This window comes from Delphinus delphis, chromosome 12 (assembly GCF_949987515.2).
Source record: "Delphinus delphis chromosome 12, mDelDel1.2, whole genome shotgun sequence".
In the NCBI taxonomy this organism is placed as follows: Eukaryota; Metazoa; Chordata; class Mammalia; order Artiodactyla; family Delphinidae; genus Delphinus; species Delphinus delphis.
The window spans coordinates 45452440-45478815 of record NC_082694.2 but is presented as its reverse complement, the minus strand read 5'-3'; the positions used below and the strand labels follow the sequence as shown (position 1 = coordinate 45478815).

Here is a 26376-nt window from a genome sequence, read left to right as displayed (position 1 = left end):
GGTTCAAAAGTATAACCCAACCAAAGTAAATTTTCCCAAGACAATCCCTAGAGAGGGTCTTGTGCCTGTGCACACAATTCTGAGGTATTAAAAACTACAGTGTGGCGACTACTCCCCACTGGCTTGTGAGCACACTACCATTCTATTTTACATTCAGAGACTCTTGTCTAATGTCCCACAATACAATATAAAACAAAATCTGAAGAAGAGGTTATCATGAAACTCAACAGTAACATAACCAGTATGTATTACTAGACATTAAAATTTGATAAAAAGAACTCAAGAGGTATACCACACCACAGAGAAAATAATACCTACCTCCCTATTCTTTCCCTGACATTTTTGTAAACCTGGGTGAGTTTGGGTTCCAAGTACTTCAGTAGTCTATGCAATAGCTCAGGTACTCTCCACTCCTGCTGGGCAAGGCCACCTTGTAAGACATAGAGTCGACTAAAAGTAAAGCACAGTAGAGTTGTGTTAGTGCCCCTCTCTGCCTTTACATGTTTTTTTTTTTTTTTTCTGTGGCATGTGGGATCTTAGTTCCCTGACAAGGGATCAAACCTGTGTCCCCTGCAGTGGAAGTGCAGTCTTAACCACTGGACCGCCAGGGAAGTCCTGCTTTTACATGTTGACAGTATAGATTAATGATGTTTGTATTCCACTTAAAATTGTTTCATTTCCAAACTAACAATCTAGAATAGCACCTTTAGGAAGATTTTATTAATTTTTCTACATCATTTTCTCTGTATCTCATTTCATATCCACTGCTATAAAATCAAAGGAAACACTGACTTTAGAATACTCATTGAGTTAATTTCTAAGCATCAGAAGTTTCCTCACTAATTAATAATAATAATAAAAAAATGATTCTTCTTGTTACAGGATTATCTAGATTTTGTTCTCTTGTTCAGTAATTTTTGTAGCTCCTTATGCCCAAGTATATTTTTCCTTAAAAGGATTACTATCTTCTTTCCTAATAGGAAACAGTGAAAAATTAGAACATGTGATAAAGAAGTTAGTAATACTGTCATGGTACAAAAAAGCAGTCCTGATATAAAAGATGTGACAGCAGAGTAGGCTGGACCTACTTTATGTTTGAATTGCTCAGGCTGCCTCCAATTCTCCTACTTGTTCTCAATTGAGAAATAACTGTATTTAGACTCATATGTTGTATTGAATTGAACTATGGTCATCTCCTAGAAGACAGTGTTACATTATGTAGCCTTTAGGAGTACAGACATTTCACTTCTACTTATACATAAAGAACAAAGATGTTATCTTTTGTTGTAAAATCTTTTGTTAACCTCATAAGCTTCCTTCTTATTTACCATGCATCTACAAAGGATCCTCCTTCACCACTCAGTGGTGATTCCAACAGTAGCTCAAAAAGCCAGTGAAGTTTCCGGGGATCTCTGCTTTCCTGTGTTGAAAAGATAAAGCAGCAGCAATTAAAACAGAGGTCATACAATTTTTCAAATAAATCAGACATCATTATTTTAGAAATATAAATAAATATAAGTATAGAGGAAGAAAATCAAACTAAAACTCATAGGCAAGTCAAATCCAAATGTATTCTTATAGCTCATGTTAGAAAGACTAACAGTGAGAAAATTGTTAGCTAAATGCACTCTCTTAAATCAAAGTATAACTGCCCTGGACATAAAAGGTGTCAAAAATAATACCTATAACCTTGTTTCATCTGGCTTTTACTGTATGTAAGTTACACTTCTAGATATAGGATTTGACTTGTCATTTAATCTAAAAATGCAATTACCATGGCAGAGAAGGTATAACAATCACTTAAGAGTTATCACTCAAGGCTTATGTAAAAAGCTAAACAGAACCATCTCCAGTCATGTAAGATGATAAAATTTCAGGATTCAAGAGGTATAATGAGATTTTACACATTTTGAGACATGGTATGAAACAGTTTGAATAGATCAGTGAGACACAAAAATGAACTTACACAGGATGTTGCTATACAAGTTCCCCAGTCATTGTAAGTTTCTACTGTAATGTTGGACAATGCTGTTCGAAGCAGAGGACACAAAAGCTCTGAAAGCTTCTCCACCTACTCAAAACAAAATACACAGGAAAAAGTTAACGATACTCAGAACATTTTTCTTCAACTATCCTTTTCTGCAAACACACACATACAAATACACAACCTGATACTTCCTTTATTTCTTAGAAGACCCAAATAATCCAAGAAAGTAACTTCACCATGTTACCATGATACATATCCAGGTAATAAGGCCATCTTTTTCCAAAAAAATAAAACAAAAATCAGAAAAGAGGAGACACTTTATATGGTTTCTTACAAAATCTCTCATACTGTTAAAAAGTTCTCTCTTTAAATGTTGGACTGACATAGTACACTGGGCTGAAACAAAACCTCAATCATCTCTGTATTTTGCATGCTTATGGAGGTCACTTGATTGAATCCTAATATAGGAAGCAATGACTTTTCAATACAATTTAGTATTAGCCTGAAGTATAACCTTTAAATTCCAAGTTTGGATGACTATATATAGCATTTTAAAAGTGTTCAGTTATACAGAGACTGTGAATATATATATATGTGTCTAAACACTAAACTGCTTCTCACAGTTTAGTGAGAACACAAATCACCTTGAGATCCTGATAAAACGCAGATTCTGATTCATTAGATCAGGGTGGGACCTGGGATCCTACTTTTCTAATAAGCTCCCAAGTGATGCCCAAGCTGCAAGTCCATGGACTATACTTTAGTCAAAAGGACCTATGTAGGACAAATGGGGAGAGAGGGCTTGGGATAAAATTTCCAGTGGTAGCACTAGGCACTGAATACAAAGAAAAAGACAAGCTATATCTTAAATAACTTATACGGAAAGGAGACGTGTTCTAGAAATGAGGTAACTCAAAAATGACAGAGACAGGATGACAAGGATATGTATGGACACGTTTAAATAAAATTGTTTCATATGTGAGCAGGAAAATGGCAATATTACAAACTAACGAATACTTTAATACATGATTCGAATATGTATAACTAAATTAATATATTAAAAAGTGTTGATAATCCTCCTAAAAAGTATGTGTAATTAAGTTTACCAGAAACAATATTTGCATCTTTTCTTTGAAAAATGGCAGCCTACCTTTTACTCAGGCATTCTGGACATTTTACCAGGTTATTTTCAGTCTAGTGCATCTTGCTAAGAAACTAACCTTAGGGTGGATATGTAAAATTTAATCTTACAATTAAAAACACGGATACTCAAAACAAGGCTATCAAACTCAAACCATCTACGACACCAAATGAGTAATGTAAATTAGCACAGAGGCTAAGAGAAAAGATTTAATGAGAGGCTAGAGAGTGCCTCAGGAAGGGAGAAACCCACGCACAGCCCCAGCCAACTGATACAGTGCAGCAATGCGGGGCCAGTATTCCACAATCTTCCCATTTCTCAAGAGAAACTAAAATCCTTTTTACAGGATAGAAAATAATTCAGATTTTAAAAGACATTCAATGCCACCTACAGACCACGACTTTGTGACCTATACTCAAAAGCAATATAAAGTTAAACATTTCATATTTTAGGTGTTAACATCTTTTTCTTTTTTTAAAAGATGTGTGTGCCCTCGACGCAGCCGTGAATATGTTCTGATAAACACACAACCTGCTGTCTACCTTAGAGCTCACAGCACCACGGGCTAACCCCATGGAGACGAGACAAGCAGATAGGACCACTGTCCGCCCCGCCGCTGCCCCCATCAGCCGCCCGCCCGGCCACCTGTCGCCTTGCTCCCTCCTGAGGACCGCCAGCCCGAGGTGGCACCGGAATGCTGGCAGAGGGACAGTGGTGGCGGAGGCTGAGGGACTGAGCTAGGTGTTAATACCTAACGCGTTGGGAATTGTTGCATAAATGGATAATGCAGCTTTAAGAGGGAATGCACTATACAAATTACATCACCTTTTCAAATGTCCAATGTTTAGAGCCTCTGATTAAACCAGCTATAATTTCTGCAACACATCGCTGCGTGCTCTCATGTGAATCTGAAACCAAACGTTCTAAATGGGGCTTCAGAACTGGCAGGAAGGCATCATCAAAATTTCTGAATATACCCTACGCAAATAAAAATAAGAAAGTTCTTTAGTACTCAAACGAATAGCATCTCCAGTATCACATGCTTATATTTGTTTGCTGTTATTACTACTGTGCTTAAAAAACTCCATATTCTCCCCTATAGAACTTAACTGTTTTAACAATATCTGTAAGTTAAAATGGTAAAAACACTGTCATTTGCCACATTATATTAAAATATGATCAGTGAAAGAAAAATTAATTTCTAACCTTAAAAATATCACACACATCTCAAAAAAAATCAAATAAACATGAAATGCACATAGTCTTGTGGGTTTTGGTCTTTTGCTTCTACTGGTAATTACAAATATTAGAGATAAATACTAAAAAGCTTGTTTTTTGAGTCCTAGACCTTAAGCCAAGATGAATATGATAGGCATTACTTCCAGAGTCATTTTAGATAAAGATAACAGATGACTAAACTCAAACTTTGAACAAATACTTTAAAACTTATGAACCTACAAATTGACAGTCACTAAGCTTTATGAAAAGGGTATGTAAATAACATAGTTACCTTAAAGAGGCAAAACCGTCGAGGATTAAATTTATCTTTTCCTTTTCTGTCTTCTAAAGATAGAAAAGTAATTAACTGTTCCACAAATTTAGGATCAGAAAAATGATCAAATATAATCTGTTCTGCCTGTAAAGTTAAAAAAAAAGAACAACATTCAGGGATTAAAATCTATTTAAAAACATGATTCTGAAAACATTAAAATTCAACCATAAAGATTTGAAACTCAACAGTAAGTTTTTATTTTTGTTCTATTCTAAAGAATTTTTAGTTCTCATAGAGCCTTTCTGGAACCAAAATAATATTGCCTCCTAAAAATGCTAAATCCTAAGAATAGCTAAAAGTTTTCCTTCAGCTCTTCAAGTTTGGATTCCACTTCTCAAACTGAGAAATAAAACCAAAAATGTTCTGCTTGAGAAATGAAGACTTAATGCTATTGTGCCAATTTTTGTGCAAATTAGGAAAATCCTCCAAACTGCAAACCAAACCCCAGCAAATTATTTCCATATTTATAAAATATCAGCAGTTAAAAGGTAAACTTTGCTCAGAATTAGAAAATAAAAGCTACAACATTAACTTAATTAAGGAAGACATAAACCTAAAAGCCCTTCATCAACTTTCAAAATGATAAAGAAGTTCTATAAAGACTAAGAAGTTCCAATTTAAATTTACAAACATCTATTTACTGAGTATCCATCATTTATACGCAATAAAAAAATTAAAGCCAGTACCCGAGTGCTAAGTAGGTAGTAACTTGGGAGTGACCTTAGATATAGAAGACTTGTGCTAACTGGTCCTAACAGAAGGCGGGACGGTTGGGGGGAATAAGGGAGCGCACATTTACCAATACTTATTATGCTGCAATACACAAATTGGGGGAAAAAAAACCATGAACTTAGTTTGAAATATAAATCAGAGGCCAAAAGTAAGATGCATCTGAACCAGGTAAGTGTTTACACGTGGTGAAATTAAATGCTTACCTCTGTCAAATCCTCCCTGCTTCTGCCCAGCTTAGGCTGCTCTTCCACACCAGCATAAACAACCATATTCCTACACAGTAAGAGTTTATATTTGTAATACACATAGGAAACAACATTAGAGCTTCTTGGATAGAAAGCATTAGAAGGCACTTCTAATGAACTCTAATGAGATGCTAAGTTGTGGGTTACGAGCATATCATTCAGTCTTCCACCTTAAAAATCTTAGGTCATTGCATCCTAATGACATACATTATTGGTGTCAATAAGAGACAAATAAGTATTTCTTGGGGCTGGTTTAGACATGTGTAGTATTAATAGGTAGGAATATAACTTAGAGCAACTATTAACAAACTCCTTAGATGTATAATGGTGGACTAAGGAAGTCTAAGGGTTTCAGTGGAAAGACAAGGAAAGAGGCAGGATGAGGCATAGCACTGGCAAGAACAAAGAAAAAGAGGAAGAGGGAAGACGGAAAAAGCTAGAGATTGTGTATCTCTGGTGACAAAGTACCGCTAACTGCTTCAACTGCCTCAGAACCTCCCTAGAAATCCAGATGATAAAACAAATTATATCAAAGATAAGTTGTTTAATAATAAGGTGCATGGCAAGTTGCAACTTACTGTGGCCAGGTGTAGTATCCCCAGTGAGTTTTTTCCACAAAGCAACTTGACTCCCATTCTTTTTTAGTTCTTGGTATACTTTTGCTATCATAATGCAACCAATGATTATCGGGTCTATCACCAGCAACAATTTGGGTGGGTTTAGGATATCCACCTAAGGAAAAGACAATTACATTTCATGAATTTCAAAATAACTGTGCAATAATTATTCTCAAATAGTGCTAGTGTGAGTTTATCTTCATAACAAGACTCTGTTAAAATTCGCTCAAGGCAAAAGCACATACATATGAGGCATTTCACATCAGAGAAGGAAAGATGGGATTATCCACTAAATGGTGTTGGGATAGTTATTTGAGGGGAGAGAGTCAAGTTTGATCCATACTTCATCCCTTTTACCAAAATTAAAAGGATTAATTTTGTTCAAACTTTTGAGGTTTGAATTAATTAATTACAGAACTCAACAAATTCCCATATACTCTCTTCAACCAGATGCCCCCAATTTTAACATTTCACCATGTGTACACTTTGACATTCTCTCTCTTTACACACACACACACACACACACACACACACACACTCACACACACGTACACATGCACCTACACACACTTGTTTTTTGGGACCATTAAATATTCATTTAATATGAGACCTACAAACGTGTTTCAAGTGAGGGTAAAACAAAATTAGTAGTAGAGAGTATAATGAAATGAAAGTCTTTCCCACATTTAGTTAACATCATTTTATAGTGTTCCAAAATAAAGGTGGTAGTTGGTGCACAGCTACACTCCCTCCCAAAATGGGGCTGCGGGTAAACTGAAGACAGCTGTTTGAATATCTCAGGAGTTATCAGAGATTAAAAAAAATGATAGCCAAAGTAATAAAAATGATGTTTTTCTCCCTCCAAAATCAAATTAATCTTGCCCCTAATCCTACTACTGAGGAAGAAACACTTAATATATTGATGAATTAAATGGTAATGGTATTTTAAGCCTTTGAAATACAGTTTGATAAATAACTAGTATAATTGCTTAGCTGATGAGATAAGTAAGTAGATGACATGTGTACCCAGAGTGTGTAAAAACTACACATTTTATGTATTATAAAGACATAAAGCTACACATTTTATGTATTATAAAGACATAAACAGCCATCTATTTTTATAAATACTTGCTATCACTAGTTTTTACTAAGTCAACTGTTTTCCCTTTATAATATTATTTCACACTTCGTATTAAAATCTTCCTATACTTCTATACTTTGTATAGAAAAATACTTGACATCAAGAACTGTAATTTATACACTTCAAAGAAACTTTCCAAGTTTGACTGAGAAGCACCGCTCATTACGTTTGATAGCACTTACTGATTTCATATGGATTGATGATCAGCTTTTTGTGGGTTCTTTTTAGCTGCTTAAGAATACCAGCAACAGCTGATATTGCCATCTAAAAAAGAAGCAGGTAAGGTACATATATCAAAATTTTAAACGTCTCAAATGGTTGCTCCCTTGATCAAAAGCAGAAGCTGGGTTCTGTTTCTTTCCAAAGCAGAGAAATACCTCACCCACTGACATCTGCCAGCACAGCCACATGAGGGCTAACTCTGACTTGGACTGAGTCAGTTGCAGTTCTTACTCTTAAACCTTCATCCATGCTAGTCTCTACCTAAAACACTTTTATCATTTCTTTGTTAAACCAATTCCTGCTCATTCTTCCTATCTCAGCCTAAACATTTCTTCCTAAGGGTCTTTTCTCAATGTGCCAGGTCAGGTCAGCCCCATCTTGTACCCTACCTCTAACAGTTTTCAAGTTAAAACCAACTAGTTGTATCACTCAGATACCTTTCCCTTCCTGTAACATGTTATAACTGTAATTAATTTTTTAAAGTCAATCTTTCCAATTAACCTATAAACATGTTCCCCGCTACATCTCCAGTGTTGAAATGCACAGTACCTGAACACCTCCTCATATATTTGTTGGATGAATTACTATCATCTCGGAACCAATAGAGGTAGATTTCAAATCAATACACTTCAAGATATCAGGTGAGGCAAGAATTTTCAAACCCAAGATTATAGCTAAAATAAAGTATCTACCTTTCGAACTACAATTGCATCGTGGTTGAGATTCTCAACAAAAAAACGTATGGCACGAAGCGGTAACACTCGGTCATCTCTCAAAAGTAGAGACAAAAGCCCAATGCCTATATGTTCAAATTTCCAGGGCCTGAAAAGGGGCGGAGGGGGGAAATCACAAAACACATCATTCATAAAATCACTTTAAAAAAACAACCCTGTATTTGAAACATTATAATTTTAAGTTTCCCAAGAATCAAAATAGGTATATTGAAAAATACTGCTCCTATCATCAGCCCCATACTTTCTAAACTCATGAATCAGACTACAACTTTTTCTGACAGTCATTCATGGCCTTCAGGGTAGAAACCTCCTATAGTACTGAAGATAAAAGTTTGAGAATTAAAAAAATATATTTTTGCACTTACAAATTTCTCTGCTCCACACCATCTAGCAAAGTGTTTATCAAATTTTCATAGTTCCTTAAAAAAAAAAAAAATTCAGGTAAGGTATTGTTTTAATACAATACTAAGATGGGGCTCCCCTTGTGGCACAGTGGTTGAGAGTCCACCTGTCGATGCAGGGGACACGGATTCGTGCCCCGGTCTGGGAAGATCCCACATGCCGTGGAGCGGCTAGGCCCATGAACCATAGCCGCTGAGCCTGCGCGTCCGGAGCCTGTGCTCCGCAACGGGAGAAGCCCCAAGAGTGAGAGGCCCGCGCACCACAAAAACAAAACAAAACAAAACAAAACTAAGATGAACATCAAATAATGTAATATAAATTCAAATTCCGGCCAAATTCACCCTCCTCTTCTCATCACCAGACTATAAAGGGTCTGATGAGAAGAAAGCCAGAGTGAAAGCAGATGCGTAACCCTGGGAAAAGAAAATGAGAGGCACAGGAAAAAAAAAAAAAGTGCTAAGTACACTGAGCAACTCAACCATTCCTGAGTGGACATTCAAAAGTAAATTTGTGAGTAGTAATCAACTGGTTAGGAGTGGTCTACCTATATAACAACCCAGGTATACATGAGGTAGGCTATAAAGTTTATTATTTATATAGAACTGTTAGAAAAAAATTAATAAGCATATTCATAAGGCAAAGAAAAAAATAAAGTTAGGAAGGCTCCTGCTTCAGTGTTACCATTGAAGTGTTTTGGTCCCAAAAATCTAAAGGCAGTTTACTAATATCCTAGTAACAAATTTGTATAAATGTTATCGATCAATAAGTTATTATAAGAGATATGAAGAGACAAACGTGTTGAACTTGAATTTAAGATTTAATGAGTGGGATATGTGTACTACAAGAAAAATCAATTCATGTTGAAAAAAACATATGATATTAAGATAACTTTAGGGACTTCTCTGGTGGTGCAGTGGATAAGACTCCGCGCTCCCAATGCAGGGGGCCCAGGTTTGATCCCTGGTCAGGGAACTAGATCCCACATGCATACTGCGACTAAGAGTTCGCATGCCACAACTAAGGAGCCCGTGTGCTGCAACTAAGGGGCCCTTGAGCTGCAACTAAGGAGCCCACCTGCCACAACTAAGACCCAGTGCAACCAAATAAAATAAATAAATAAATAAATAAGATAACTTTATTGTGAGATGGTGTTTTCTACCTCCATAGCTGAAAGTGACAATCAGAGATCTTCACAATAATTACCTCTTAACATTTTGGTATCTCTTCAGAATCAATGTGTAAATTTCATTAGGTAGTTACAGTGCATCTATATTTTAGAGATATTTAAAACCTACTATCTATAAAGTTATATGTCACGATAAGTAGGCATTCATAATTACCTTAGGGCATCAGCATTCCTTTCTTGTTGGCGTTTAAGTCCTTCTTTAATTTCTTCTGAGCTAAGCATTATCTGTTTGATAGACGGGTTTTTTGATTGTTGAAGTAATTCTGCTATTCCGACACATGACTTTGGAATCTTATTAAAAAGAAAAGCCAGGGAGGAAAATGAAGTACTGAAATACCACGGATGAATCTTCACAACAATATACTGAGTGACAGAAGCCAGATACCAAAGGCCACAAACTGTATAATTCCATTTAGATGAAATGTCCATAATAGGCAAATTCACAGAGAAAAAAGGTAGATTAGTGGTTTCCAGGGGCTAGGGGTATGGGGGAATGAATGGGAAGCAATTATTATTGGATGGGAAGCAATTATTATTGGATATTATTGGATAGGTAAAGCAATTATACTCCAATAGAAACTAATTTAAAAAAATTATTGGGTACAGGGTTTCTTTTTCTGAGTAATTACAGTGTTTTAGAATTAGAGTAGTGATGGTTGTACAACCCTGAGAATATACTATTGTGAATATATATATATATATATATATTCACAATAGTATATAACAGCACACAACTGTTGTGTTAAAAAGGTGAATTTTTTGGTATGTGAATTACATGTCAATTTTTAAAAAATTTTAAAGAAGAAAGCATAATCTAACAACAGTTACAAATAGCAAGAGTATGTTTTGCAGAAAAGGAATACATTTAGAGCAGTGGTTTTTAAAACTGAGTATGGGGCTTCCCTGGTGGCGCAGTGGTTTTTAAAACTGAGTATGGGGATTCCCTGGTGGCGCAGTGGTTGAGAGTCCGCCTGCCGATGCAGGGGACACGGGTTCATGCCCTGGTCCGGGAGGATCCCACATGCCTCGGAGCGGCTGGGCCCGTGGGCCATGGCTGCTGGGCCTGCGAGTTCGGAGCCTGTGCTCCACAACGGGAGGGGCCACGGTGGTGAGAGGCCCGCGTACCGCAAAAAAACAAAAAACAACAACAAAAAAAAACAACTGAGTATGAACGTCAAAAATAATACTGCAGAAAAGAGGGGGATTCAACCACACTCACACGTCTTCTACCCATCTCCAATTCTGATGGGTGTGTAAATAGGAGTTTGAAAATTCTTGGATGATGATCTGCTATCTCTCCCCATTTGAGCTCCACTGAACCTGATATTTACCTTTTCATTTGTCAAATCATCCAATTTTAATCTTCACTATAAATTATGGAACCCTGTGGTCAATCTTCTGTGACTTTGACTAGTAGAACTGACCTCCTAAAATATAACCAACTCTTTGAAAAATGAGGCTGCAGACATACAGGGGATAATGGTAAATGCAACAATGTAATAACACTTTGTGGCCTCTTGGTAGAAAACCACCTAGTTCTCTCCTGGCCATGCTCCAGCTTCCTACTCTACCCTGCCATCTATAGTAATGATCACTAAAGCAGTAAAAGGAAACAGAATACAAATGCTTTAAAAAAAAATTAGAATCAAATGCCAAGAATATGATTACTAAAAAAACACAAGAAAATAATAGCATTTTGACAAGGCAGTGTTTGCACTAAAATTTGAATTAAAAAAATGATTTTGCTTACTGTGAAGTCCAAACCAATTGTTTCATATTGCCGATGAATCTTTTCTGCAAGATCATCAAACAGCCTCACTATTGATGGCTTTTCCAGGGACATTGCTTTGCTAAGCCCAGAAGAAACAATTGCTGGCCAAGTCTGTACAATACAGTCCCAATCATGAAGGTTTGCCAAGCATACACCGCTGTGATTTCCAAGGAGACAATACAAGGCACCCTGCAGGAAAAAATGATCAATATGGGAAACAAGAGGCACTGTTTAGTTGTAGCCAACTCACTTACATGTTGTTTTCAAATTTACTAAACACTGATTATTTAAATGCCTGGTACTGGTTATAAAATAGGTCCCCACATTCAACACGTTACTTTCAGAAACCTGAATTTGACACTTAAGTGCAATCCAGTAATATTTTCTCTAAGTCATTTAACAGAGGGTTAGCTCAAAGAATGGCTATTAATGAGGTAATATAGAAATGTGAAGATATTGCTTTTACGGACATAGCTTCCATTCTGATTCTCCTCTACTACATTTATAAAGGCTGTGAAATGTGTCACTCTTAGCATTTTAGGGTATAACATACAAAATAATTTAAAAAATTGTGGTTAAATCTGGTTGCCAAGTATTTCTCTAAGTATATAAAAACTAGGTTACTTAATTATACTGTGTACTTTTTACTCACAGGAGCTCAATCAATCAGAATGATTCTGATGACAGTAGGTACCTCTTTCTAAGGTACCCCATTTTAATGAAAAGAGCTATTAGTACCAAAACATTTTATTTCCTGAACATTCACCTGAACAATTCCAATCTGACTTCCTAACCACCCTGGGCTCTAATCCTCTTTACAGTTCTTATAAGATCACTGTAACTTCAATTTTACTGACCTAATAGACAGTTTCCAATTTTAAGCTTACTTGACTTGTCTGATTTTGTCCAGACCCTGCTCTCCACAAGGTCGACAACATATCACCCAATGAGTTAGATCCTCTACAACATTCTTGAATTACATATCTGCCTTGGGGGTCAGCAATTCCATTACTGCGAAATTCTTTCAACTTTTCTCTACGTTTGAAAAATTTCGTAGTAAAACAAAACAAAAAACCCTATACCTTGAACTGCTGTTGCGTGACATCTTGCCTATCAGGCCGTAAGAACTCCAAAACCAGGGGAATGATATCTCTGCAACAGAAGTTATATGCTCCCAAGGCAGCAAAAAATGTTTGCTGGGCCTTATTTCTGACCTAAAGAAACAGTTATTAACAGATGACTTTTATTAAATGGTAGACAAACTACAAAAAAATTTCTAAATGAATCATTAAAACAAAGCAGTGGTAATTTAAATGTTTTCGTAATAACAGAAAAATATAACAAAGCACATAACTTAACAAAAATGAGTAAATGATAATCTTTTTATCAGAAGGAAAGCAAATTACCACCAACCATATCCATGGTTTAAGTTACACTGGTTCAGGGACTTCCCTAGTGGCGCAGTGGTTAAGAATCCTCCTGCCAATGCAGGGGACACGAGTTCGATCCCTGGTCTGGGAAAATGCCACATGCCGTGGAGCAACTAAACCCATGTGCCACAACTACTGAACCCGCGTGCCACAACTACTGAGGCCTGCACATCTAGAGCCCATGCTCTGCAACAAGAGCCACTGCAACGAGAAGCCCACACACCCCAACAAAGAGTAGCCCCCACTCGCTGCAACTAGAGAAAGCCCGCGAGCAACAACAAAGCCAAAAAAAAAAAAAAAAAAAAGTTACACTGGTTCAAATATCCTTTTGATAAAGGAGAGACTGAATGGAACTGATATGCATTTGTTTAGTAACATAATCAGCAGACTTAAACTTTTTATTCTGAGTTACTCTTAATGAGAAGGGTCAGATTTTCTCTTGTGTCTACACAAGGAAAATCAAAGACTTTCCAAGACACAGAACAACTTAACCTTTTCAATGCAAGCCTCAAGTATAGGCCACATATTTTTTTTTTTGCAGCACGAGGGCCTCTCACTGTTGTGGCCTCTCCTGTTGCGGAGTACAGGCTCCGGACGTGCAGGTTCAGCGGCCATGGCTCACGGGCCCAGCCGCTCCGCGGCATGTGGGATCTTCCCGGACCAGGGCACGAACCCGTGTCCCCTGCATCGGCAGGTGGACTCTCAACCACTGCGCCACCAGGGAAGCCCTAGGCCACATATTTTTAACCCAAGCAAAAGATTCAGTATAAATTTATAATCCATGAACTAGTTAAATAGTAATGAATAAAAGCAATACACTGTACATATTTCAAACTTTTTAAAATAATACTTTAGGCAAAATCTCTGGGTTAGATTGATTTCCTAATTTACACTATTTTATAAAGACAGAATCATTGGCTGTACATGAATCTCTTTACTTTTCCCAGTTCTCTGTGTTTAGAGATAAATTTTTGGTCTTATGCTACCTGAAAGGAGGGACCCCACAATTCACATGGTATCAGCTTCCTGAACTCAAGCAGAATGCCTAGGAAGAATTATATGGCCGTCACAGACAGGCCTTCATAATGTGATTTAATTTAAGTGGCATCAACATTACACTAGCACTATCTACCAACGTTAGTTATATATTTTTAAAAAAAATTTGAGAAGCAATTACAAACAGCAAAAATAAACATTATTTTAAAAAGAGAAGCAAGATTAGTTTGAATATATGTCATTTAAAATGTAAATTTTCTTTGCCAATAAATTATTTAAATTCCCTTGTTAAAATGGGGATACTTTAGATTGCGTGTTACAAAATGGGTGAGAGGGGGCATGCCCAGACTGTTTGGACTAGCCTTACCTGACTGTATGAACTTGTAGATAAACGAAGAAGATCTCTAATCATATCCTGATGTACCTTTTTGTATTCACAACCCTCAACAGTTAGTGTTCGTAGCTACAAAAAAAAAAAAAAAAAACAGTGTAAATCAAATCTCAAAGTTTTTTACTAAAAGTTCATTTAATTATGAAGTAACACCAATAATTAAATATTTATTTGAAAAACTGTCATTTAAAAAAGTCACTGTGGGGAGTTCCCTGGTGGCTAGTGGTTAGGATTCCGGGCTTTCACTGCTGTGGCCTGGGTTTAATCCCTGGTTGGGGACCTGAGATCCCGAAAGCTGTGCAGCACAGCAAGACAAAAAAAAAGGCATCATGATTTTAAAAAGCTATTTACCTCATGCTGCAACATTACTCTGTCAATCAATAGCGCTCTGATGTGTTGCTTTTTCCCATGGAGCTGAAAAACAGTAGCAAACACTTCAACATTTTCCCTAAATGACTTCAACAATGGTTCCCCTGAACCCCTTAACAAAAAATTAGTTCAAAGAAGGTACAGGATGGGCTGATGGGTACTGAAGGTATTTCATTTATTCTAAAATCATCAGACTTTTATTCAGTCAAATACTAAAAATACAAAAACAGCCCACTAAGAAAACTGCTTTACTCTATTAAATTTATAAACAGCCTTTCTGGGTAGTTGTGTATGTTTACTACAGAAAATAACATTTTTTATTTTTGTAAAAATTATCTTTTAAGCTCTCCCCCACCCCCAATGTTCTACCCAGTCACTAAAGGCAGATGTCTGGAACTCAGACTGTTCCTCTTTCACACCTGTATCTCATTAGTCATCAAGTCCCCACAATTCCATCTTCTTTTAAAAACACCTTATCTCCACCCCAATGCCAGTGACTGGATTCAGGCTGTGCTTTCCCATCTGAACTATTATAATAGTTTAACTAAAGCCTCCCGGCTTCCAGTCTCAATCGCCTACTGCTTATTGTTCACAGCGATGGCAGAGCTTTTCAAAATTCACTGAATTGAATACTGATCTTTCCAACATTTACATCAGATCTACTTAAGAACTTCTAACGACTCCCCCGTTGCTGAATGTAAAACTGAAGCATTTTCTTGGGCAAAACTAGAAATGACCTAGTTTACCTCCTGCCACTCTTCCCTACAAACACTGTTTGCTAAAGCATGCCATGTTTGTACATCTCCCTGCCCTGTCACATGCCATTCCCTTTGTCTAAAATATGTAGCACCCTGTGCCTAAACAATGAACTCATATAACCTTTTCAGACTCAATTTCAACAAAAGCCTCCTATAGAAGAACACTGCTATGAACATCAAATGGCTGACTTAAGTATACTTTCTTCCAGGCTCCCAGGGAAGCTTGTATTGACTTCTCTTGGAGACCAAATATAACATAAGATTACATAAAATGCAATGCTTTAAAGTCATGCCTGTGGACAACCTATTTTTACTCCTTCAGTTTCTTACATGGTAAGAAAGCTGTTGCCAAGTTATCAGACTTGAAATTGCCATTGAGAGTCCAGAGACTACCATGGAAATCGACAGAAGAGTTTGTCTCAGGGAAGTACATTTTTTCTAGGATCCTTTTGATTATACCATCATATAATATTTGAAAATCTACTATTTTTACTTATAGGGAACTTCCTCTGTATGGCAAATAATTGCTAAATCAGGTGGTTATATCAATATTATACACCTTTAAAAAAAAATTCAGCTTTAGGTGAAAATACTGACCCGATTTTCCATTGATTTCTTTACTAGGTTAAAGCTTTTCCAACGAGAGTCAAATTCATGCTTGTGAGATCCTTGGAATTGCAAAAGGTCTCCAGTAATCTGCATCAAAGAATTGCAAATTTTATATTTATGAGTCGTCAAGTCAAACCCGGTCATATTAACAATTATGCAACTGTTAAATGACAACTGTACCTTTATGATAAGAAACAAGGACTTGGTATCATCTTCTGAATTATTAAGTATGTGGTCTATAATAGGAGGAAAAGAATTTTGGTTAAAATATTTTAAATTACTATAGGACTCCTGATATACTAGTTAAGGAAGAAGAGCAAAAAACAAACGAACCAAAAAAAACCACTGCCTGATATTCTCACCATTTAGAATTTTAAAATGGTTAAGTAAAAGCACACATGCTATAAAATAAAATTTCTAAATATTTATTAATAAACATAAATTAAATACATATTTGTACTTACTAAGAAGTTTCCTTATGACCCTAGCAATTGTTTCTCGGTGGTTCTCTCTGGATAGATCTATTTTTAAAAAAATGAGAGAAAGCATTTTACACACTGAATGCTGACCAGAGCTTTGAAGTTTATATCAAAACAGTTATATCAAGAAGAGATAACGTATCCAGGAAAAAAACAAATGGGTCTGTATATGGGAAAAGAATCTAAAAAAGAGTGGAGATATATTTATATGTATAACAGATTCACTTTGCTGTACACCTGAAACTAACACAACATTGTAAATCAACTATACCCCCAATAAAAATTAAAACAAAATAAATAAACAAACAAAAAAAAACAAAGAAAAACCAAATGGGTCTGTCTTTATCATAGTTGGTTAGTAGCTTGGCATGATACAGAATAACTTTTAAAACCTTCACATTTATAAGAATCTGCTTACAAAACTTTATTAGGCAGGCAAGGAGGAGGGAGATAAAACTATCTCTGCCAATATTTCAAAGGCTCTATCCTCTAATTAGAGGCCATAAATGCATAGGATTCTCTAATTAGTTGTGGTGGCCCAAATCAAACAAACAAACAAACTATACCTAATTAATGTATGCAATGAACTCCGATGTTAATCCAGCAATAAAGAAGTGTGCTAAATTTCTATTAATGTTAGATTCAGAACATTAAATTAACACAAAATGTTTTACATAAGTATTTATATAAAATTTAACTCACTATGATAGAAAGATACTATAAAGATAGTTAGAATATGTAACGGTTTACATCAAGTATAATACAACAGTTCTATAACAATTCTAACCATAAATGAGCATTACAATATATGAAAAGTCTGCCTTTGCACATAGAAAGCATCTATCTTTTACTGGCTATTCTTTATATAATAATTACACACTTTCTCCAGAAAAATCAAAGATAATATTAAGTAATTAATATTCATTCTACATATAAAAAAGAGACTAGAAAAACTGTAACTACAAAATTATCCCATTTTAACCCTTGTACAGTAACTGATGAAAACAGTCCATACAGATTTACTCAGATTAGGATTCACATACCATATTCAAGTCCAGTATACAACTTTGTCTCTTCCAAGGACACCATACTCGGTACCCTGTATAAAAACAAGAATGCTTGTATTTATTAATAATACCAATAAGGAGGCTTAAAGGGAAAAGTGTCATTGCTAGAATGTTTAAATGATGATCTTTAACAAACACAGATCTCTCATCTTCAGTACTTCAATTCTTTACTCTAGCTTTCTGAAGATTAATGCTCTATCTGTTTCAGTAAGGACAGTGTTATTCATCTTTAAAAAAAATGTTAATTAAATGTAATGACTTTGGGGGGGGAAATTTACTGCCCAAATGAACATAACACTGATATTCAATACTCAAATGTAAAAGCTTAAATCTGATGTTAAACATTTATACAAGGAAAAGTCAGCTTTACAATGTTATAATAAAGGTTAAAACTAGACACCAAAAAAAATCACCATCAGATTTTACTGTAGAATATACAGCAGACACGCTTCTTTAGATAATCATTACCCCTCCTCTTAAAACCAGCTAAACTGATCTCTCCTGACATCTGCAGTAAAATGCCACTACTTTTGAAGATGTTCAGATGTAAAAATACTACATTAAAAGTCATTTTTTAGGTATGTATGGACAGATTCTGCTGGGGAATATGAACCTTTATATCTGAAATCTAAATTTTCTTTAATGAAAAATAAATAGACTTTATTTCAAAATATGAGATTCAATTCAATAACTTTTTACAAACAAAGCGATAATACTTTCTAAGAAAAGGAAGACAGGCACAAATGCCAAGGAAACATGGGGTAAGCGTATCCTATACAAGGCTAATTAGTAATAAATAGAAAATTTATAATTATTGCTCATAATTCATGACCTACACAACACTTGTAATGAAGAAAACACTATTTTGAAATCAACATACCCCTCCCCCGTACTGTATTTTTTTAAGTTGAATTAATTAAGTTATCTCTACCCTAATATTTGGTTGTTATGAATTCTGGAATTTATCTAAATGGGTAATAACATTAAGATGACTAAAATGCCAATTATTTAACTATGTTCCTTGCCATAATGTGGATGGCAACAGTACTGTCCCAAGTTTCAAAACCAAGCCTACAGAATATAAACAAAGAATGGTAATATTTCATAATATAAAATGCTAATTTGCTTTTCAGAGAATTTCAAGAATTTCAAATTCAAATTCTTCTTAAAATCTGGTTTTCATTCCATAAAGTTTCAACTTTCGGCAACAGCTTGCAAACTTGAACATTCTGTAAAATTATGTATGATTGAAAAATATGTATGTATCCAGAGTCCAGTCATTAAAAAATAAAATCAGATTCTTTCACACTGAATTTCAAGGGAAGTCCAATAACTTTACTGAAATTAGATTTGACCAAGAAAGAGAAAAGGCTGTGCTCACATAGTAACAAGCGTTAGGCGAAAGACTGTTACCCACCCCCCTCCACCTTCCCTGGTAAAGCATGGGGAAGTACTTGGCCACAAGCTATCACATGAGAGTACATGTCCCCTCACTGCTGCTATAAACATAAGTTGTTTCCTAAAGTAGGAATACAACTGTACCTCACCCTGTCCATACCTAGTACCACACAGTACTGAACCAAGCATGCATTTTAATTATTGTCACAAAATTACTCTTAACAAATGACATTTTAAAAAGCAATCACTATAGTAAGCTATCCCGAAAATTTTTTTACTATATCAAACAAACCAACAAGCAAACAAAAGGCTATCAGCTGGGAATTTGAAATGTTTTTCTTATATGCCTTTCTGACTCTAATAACACCAATCACACTATAACTACATTTAATAACAAATCTCATCTAAGAACCATGATGCTAATTCTAAAAATCCATGTGTCACTCTGAATTGTTTCCCTATCAGAAAAGTTGATGAAGTATTATCACTTATTACAATTATTTAGAAACATATCAACCTGTGTGGGCTTTTAAAATATTAAGTAATAGATTTAAATTAAAATGGCTTAGGCTTTTACTTTTAAAACCTGAACTAAAACACATCTTACACATCTCAAGAGTATAGAAGGCATCTGTTTAGACATATAGTTCAGCTTTACTTTATTTGTTCTTATCCATCTCAAGTTTCTTTTATGCTTATTTATCTAAGATTCAGCTTTAATTGATCTCTTCTTATCTAACAAATTAATTAAACTCTGATTGTATTGACACCTTTTACACCAAATGCTTCTCATTGAGTATAAATACATATTTATAACTAAATATTTCTTCTGATCTTTAGAAGAATAATTTTCTAAAAGAAATGTCTATCCATTACCCAAGTAAGACTTTATGATTGTATCTCTTTGTGGTCACATTTTAAGTCTACGTGTGCTGGGCTGTACTCTCTGATACTTAAATCTGCTCTTGTAACTTTTAGTTATGTACATAATCTTAGCTGAGTAGACTTAAAGTGCTATCAACAATTATAGATCTGCATTCTGATTAAACACTATAGTAGCAATATATACAATTTAAACAAAATATCATCACTCCCCCACCCCGAGTGAAATTCATTCTACTCATCACTGGTTCATTTTACAAACAGTAATATAAAAATAAAAGTATGACAAATAATTTCAACACAACATATTACAAATAATACCATGTATACAATAATAATCAAGTTAAATCAGGTTCATAGCAACTACATAGGACCACCAAGCCACCTAATTTATAACAAAATGTGTTTAATATCTGTACCACTTTAAAAACAAAACAAAACAAAAAACTTGTACGTTTTCTACATCTATGCTATTTGTACCACTAGATGGCAATCTTCTTTAGATTTGATTAGAGTAGAACGATGAAAATAATCACTGGTGGGAAAGAAAGGATGGTGAAAAAGGAAGAAATGACCAGTAACATAAAAACAAAATATACAATACAAATCAAATATGCAAATGAAGGCTAGGTGAACTGTCATGGAACAACTGCAAACAATAATTCTCCCTTTCTGTAAGTGGAAGAACAACCTACCCTGCTCCAAATCCCTCCCCTCCCAAATGAAAACAAACATAAAAGGTATAAAAACCAAGCCACTAACAGATTTTGTTTTCCCTCAAGGTAACAAGTGTTTCACAACAGACAACTGGCCTATTTCTGTGTTCTGTTATCCAGTTGAATCCTGGGCATAAACAATAGCTATAAACACAAATTAAAGGCTGGCTCTGACTCTACCATGTGAACAAAAGGTTGCCAAGTAAAGAGAATCTTACATACCGCTAGGTTTAAAATTAACTCGGAGCATAAGAACTATTTCCATGTCTGACACACAAGTTTTTTTAAAAATCAATGAAAACAGTCAGAAGGTGAAATAAGGAGAAAACAGGGTTACTCACCGTGGAGTAGTAACTGTTTCCTTTTCTGTGTGCAGCTCCCCCAGCAGAGCTGGGTAGTTTCCTGGAGGTGCCAAGAGAGGTTAGCTAGCCCTGCCCCTCATCGCATAACAACACATCCTTTCACATATTCATGAAATGGTCTCAACTCTTAGACCTTAAGTATGAATTTTTTTTTTTTTTTGAGTGAAAAGTTAGTAAAAGCTGAGCTCCTAAGAATGATTTAACTAAGAATGACTTAACAGATCTATTGGAGGAAAGGGGGCACAAAGTAAAGAAGAAATATTTGAGATGAAAAATGATGACTCCTCTACCTTGAGTAACCCTGTTTTTATAGATGTTAGTTTTTTGCATCCTGTGATAGCTGGTTAGACCTAAAAGATTCTAAAGAAATGGACTGCAAAAGGAGAAATTAATGACAATTTGAGGATTAAAGGCAAGTGTCCAAAATTCCTACATGACCCTGGAAAGACATAATCCAACTTCCACATCTATAAAGGTAGAACTATGAGTATAAATTATAGCACAAATGTTTCTATGAAATCATTAACTAAAGGTTCCAAGAGCAAAATAGAGAGGTTTAAGATTAATTCAGTAACCTTGGTATCTGACAAAACTGTTAAATTTCAAACTGAACTAAACTAAAAAAGTTTACCCAATTAAGGGTAAATTAAACCCTCAAGGGACCTTATTTCATCCATCCTTTGAAACAGTAAAATTTAAAATATGTACAAGATACTTAGTAACCCTACGTTGCTAAAGGCCAAAAAGTACAATGTAGATATCATTAGATATATAATTTACTTTATACTTAGGACAATCAACTCATCTCATCTAAGCTTTTTATTTTTTGTCAGTCTCTAATCACATAGCATAGAAAATTGTTTTTCACATGTGGTAGCCATTTCCCTGAACAATGGGATCCCATATACTCTATTAGCAATTAAGATTTTCTTACAGGAAAATTCAGAACTGAAATAAGCTTCTGGTTTTTTACTGCTGCAATTTGCCAGAAGACTAATACTACTAATACATGCACAAGGCAAACTTAATAATAAGTGATTCGACAAAAAATAATTAAAGCAGCTAGAATATTTTCCCTAATTGAGATTTATATAAGAAAAATGTAAGTTTAAATTTAAAAAAAGAATTGAGCTGCTAGGTGCTTCCAAAAACTGGTCTGGTATTTCAGAAAATGCAAAATGTCCCACAATACCACAGCCAAACTCCACCGGATATCTTAGGCATTACACTAAAGCATTGGTCACCATTATGCGTTTCCTTTTCTCCCCAACTTGGCACATTTTACTCTATCTCCTTTGGAATAACTCATGTCCAAAATAAAAGAGTTCTTTTCATCTTCTAGTTTCAAATTGACCTGCTACTGATAATCTCCAAGAATTATGCTACAGATCTTCTTTCTTCAAACTAGGCAGTATGATTCACTATTACAGAACAATGGCACCATCAATTGAAATTATTTGATTAGTTCTTTCAAATCAATTTACACTTAGAAGATTTTAATAATTATTGACCTATATTAGAATAAGCATTTTAGAAATTTAAAAGGCTAACTTTATTTTATTTTACTTTAGTGAAAACTAACTTGCTATCTGCAAAAAAAAGTCATGTTATATAAAGTCAATGTAAAAAGTCACATATTGCCAAAATAAATTAAAATTTCAGGCGAAGGTGATACCAGTTAGAAATTGGTTTTTTAAAGAAGGATTCTGTCAAGAACTAATTAAAAGCCCAGGGAAGACTTTACAAACTCTCTCTTTTGACAATTCAAAGGCAAAGTGATGCCCATTCATCTCTAACTGTACTTTGTATAATCATTACACTGAGTAGATGTACATAACTATGAAAAATCCTAAAAATGTGTACTGTTCAGTGATTAAAATGATTGAAGTTTTCCTCGTTGTATATTTTATTTCATTATGTACTATTATATATACAAGAAAATATATTTTATAATTAAAATATATAAACACATTTATATTAAACATAATTTTGTATTACTTTGTTAGGTTTTATTATGTCAAATTTTCATTAAGTGAAAATTCTAAACACAACACTTTTAAATCGAAATCATCTTTCCTTTTCAACTTTTCTGAAAAAAAACCTATAAAGGGATATTCATTTCAATTTTATAGCTTATAATGTATAGTAAAATGGGCTAACAATCTGCTTAATTATCTTTTGTGGCATTAATAAGGTTTTAATAATATGGTATTGTTTTCCTTACTGAAAATGCATTTCATTATATACATATCTAACTGGCTTTATAATAACCAAATGGAACATTTGTCCTAATGCACATTTATTTCAAAGGATAAAGACTTTGCTTCAATGGCTCCATGCTGAAATGAACTGCAACGGAAACCTCTAAGCCTCCTGAGTGTATTGTAATCATCACTCAATACTAAAATAATCTAATTATATACACAGAAGATAAATGCTTTTGCTCTTAGATAAACTACTGGATTAAAGGACCACACTTCAACACATTCAAGCAGAACTAAGTTTACTGATATAATCAATTTGTTACGTATGAAATAGCTTTTTGGCATGCCGTAAGAGTTAAGTTCTTACTAATTACATACTGTTAAAGATCATTAGGGAAATCAAAACCATTTCTGTAGGTCTCTCATTTAAAAATATTGTTTAACATCTCTCTTGACAAAAATGAATTTTGGTAAAATTGCTCTTATATCAAACTATAAAACTGATGAAAAACAAAAGTTCTTTAAAAGAATTCAGTAAATTCCTAGGCAAACTTAAAACAGATTTCCTTACCTGAAACGACCCTACTTCTCCCTCTTAAATCTAATGAGTAATCTAAAAAGTTCAATGCCTAGAAACAGTTTTTAGATAAGTGAAATAAGTGGGAATTATGAAAATGTATGACCCCAAACAACTGATTATGCAGAATATGGAAAGACAAGCAAGCCACATTTTAAAACCATTCCTTGAAACATTTTAAGATTTTTGTTGCAAAATCAACAAATAATTCTCCCCTTCTGCTTTTCTGAGGGGCAAGGTTTCCTTACTCATTTTTGTGTGATTTTCATTAACTTATTCAGCAATGAGATGTTGGTGTTCAGAGAAAATAATCTAACATGGTATACTGAAACTAGCATCTATGTACTTGATAAGTGAGCTAAAGTTATATACAGCTGATTTCATTTAAATTCAATTGTTTTCAACTTAAATGGTAACACTGACAATGGACTAAATCAAGACATTCATTCGAAATAATAATACTCTGAAAAGCACTTAAATTTGTAAAAGCAACTTGGTGGATCTCAAAAGTTCAAAATCATAACGAATAACATAGAACAAATTTTTATTAAAAAACACCCCAGGTTTTTTGCTAGAAAATCCTTACCATTGATTGCAGACCAAAAAAAAAGGTGTTTTCCTTTCTTTTTTTAAAGAATTTATCTTAATTAACTCAGTAAACTAACAGATGAACTTAATATCTCTAAGTTGATATTTTAAAACTGATTAGCATTGAAAGTTATTCTATCCTGGTACCATATGAAAAATCTGAATAAAGCCCTAAAATTTATAGATCTAAACTGTGCCTCAAGTGTTTTTGGCCTAACAATGACAAAAAGGTTAAAGTGATACAGAAACAACACCAATAACAAAACCAGTGACTCATTATGTGACTAAGTCTTAAAATATATGCCAAATGGCAAAACAGCAAAATATGTAAAGTAGTTATTTTTACTTACAAGTTAGTAACTGGCTCTCCTTTCAAGGGAGGTAGGAGGTTTCCTGAGCCAATTAAACAGTTGTGTACTATAGTCAGACTCTGTAGAACATCATCTCTAGAAAAAATAAAAAGCATTTTCATATTTGAGAAGACTCCAAATCCCTATTTAAGAAAAAGCCTTGTAGAGTTTAAGGTGAAGTAAAAAACTTTATCAAGTGAGAATATACAAAATTAAGGCATAGAAATGATGAATGTTTTCAGTTTACCCTCTTAATAGTACAAGGTAATTAAACAGATATTTACTGATAATATTAGACCTGCTTACATTTAAACAGGCTCTAAATAATCACAAGTAACAACAACTGATTGCCCTTTGTGAAGCAATTCTGAATTTAATTCCCTATTTACCCAAAGATCACAACCACTAACAAAAAGGGAAAACAGTATTACAGAAGATTCTCCACTACAGTCTGTCTTTTATAATGCGCTAGCTAGGGACTTCCCTGGCGGTCCAGTGGTTAGGATGCAGCGCTTTCACCGCCAAGGGCCCAGGTTCAATCCCTGGTTGGGGAACTAAGATCCCACCAGCCATGCAGCGTGGCCAAAAAAAAAAAAAGACTAGCTAAACATTTACTCCAAAAAGCAGTTCAGAGTACCACACAGCCAACGTAAGTCAATCATACTTCTTCCTCCTCCAAGCCCATTCCTACTGGGTTTGTTTATCAGAATTTCCTGTTATTTGACACATAGTAATTTTCTTACTATGATTTTAGGAACTTTCAAAGATTCAAGCTATAAAAGTCTAGTGGTCTCAAATAATTGTTTCGTGCTAAAGCTCTTTGGGGGAGAAACAATATCTTAGAGATATTTCTCTAAGTAATATTAATATCAATAGTATGAATTACTGAAAAGAAACAAGCCAATAAAATCTAAGGCGAATCTAGAAAAACAGGCACTTCCTTACAAAGGGGGCATATTTACACACACTTCCCAAAAGATGCACAAGTGACACTGTCACTAAAAGCAAACTAGAAAAACTAGAAAAAAACTGAGTTTTTCTATTTAAGATGTTTAAATATTATGACAAAATTTCTGTTATTAAACTATAAAATGGTTTTATATTATATAGTTTTATATTATAGTAATGTGATTAAAAAAACACTTAAATGTATTAAATGGTTTTCTGATCACATTTATGGCAGATATTCAAAACACACATTGAAAATGAATACATCAGGGACCTCCCTGGTGGCGCAGTGGTTAAGAATCCACCTGCCAGTGCAGGGGAGATGGGTTCGAGCCTTGGTCCAGGAAGATCCCACATGTCGGGGAGCAACTAAGCTCATGCACCACAACTACTGAGCCTGCACTCCAGAGCCCGCGAGCCACTACAGAAGCCCGTGTGCCTACAGCCCGTGCTCCACAACAAGAGAAGCCACGACGGTGAGAAGTCCGTGCACTGCAACTAGAGAAAGCCCACGTTCAGCAA

General features: G+C 34.8%; 1 protein-coding gene across 1 annotated transcript in view; it reads right to left on the bottom strand.

Moving 5' to 3' along the window:
- Nucleotides 1-26376, bottom strand: part of PSME4 (proteasome activator subunit 4) — a 101161-nt gene that overhangs the window by 13082 nt on the left and 61703 nt on the right. The window contains exons 20-39 of the mRNA XM_060026616.1: nucleotides 24907-25002; nucleotides 17806-17861; nucleotides 16748-16804; nucleotides 16464-16519; nucleotides 16272-16370; nucleotides 14899-14961; nucleotides 14524-14619; nucleotides 12813-12944; nucleotides 11710-11919; nucleotides 10114-10250; nucleotides 8737-8790; nucleotides 8330-8459; nucleotides 7598-7679; nucleotides 6236-6389; nucleotides 5616-5685; nucleotides 4639-4764; nucleotides 3954-4106; nucleotides 1967-2071; nucleotides 1329-1420; nucleotides 319-450 (exon numbers count right to left, since the gene is read on the bottom strand). Of these exons, the coding sequence (XP_059882599.1) occupies nucleotides 319-450; nucleotides 1329-1420; nucleotides 1967-2071; nucleotides 3954-4106; nucleotides 4639-4764; nucleotides 5616-5685; nucleotides 6236-6389; nucleotides 7598-7679; nucleotides 8330-8459; nucleotides 8737-8790; nucleotides 10114-10250; nucleotides 11710-11919; nucleotides 12813-12944; nucleotides 14524-14619; nucleotides 14899-14961; nucleotides 16272-16370; nucleotides 16464-16519; nucleotides 16748-16804; nucleotides 17806-17861; nucleotides 24907-25002 (2100 nt within the window). The remainder of the gene's footprint in view (nucleotides 1-318; nucleotides 451-1328; nucleotides 1421-1966; nucleotides 2072-3953; nucleotides 4107-4638; nucleotides 4765-5615; nucleotides 5686-6235; nucleotides 6390-7597; nucleotides 7680-8329; nucleotides 8460-8736; nucleotides 8791-10113; nucleotides 10251-11709; nucleotides 11920-12812; nucleotides 12945-14523; nucleotides 14620-14898; nucleotides 14962-16271; nucleotides 16371-16463; nucleotides 16520-16747; nucleotides 16805-17805; nucleotides 17862-24906; nucleotides 25003-26376) is intronic.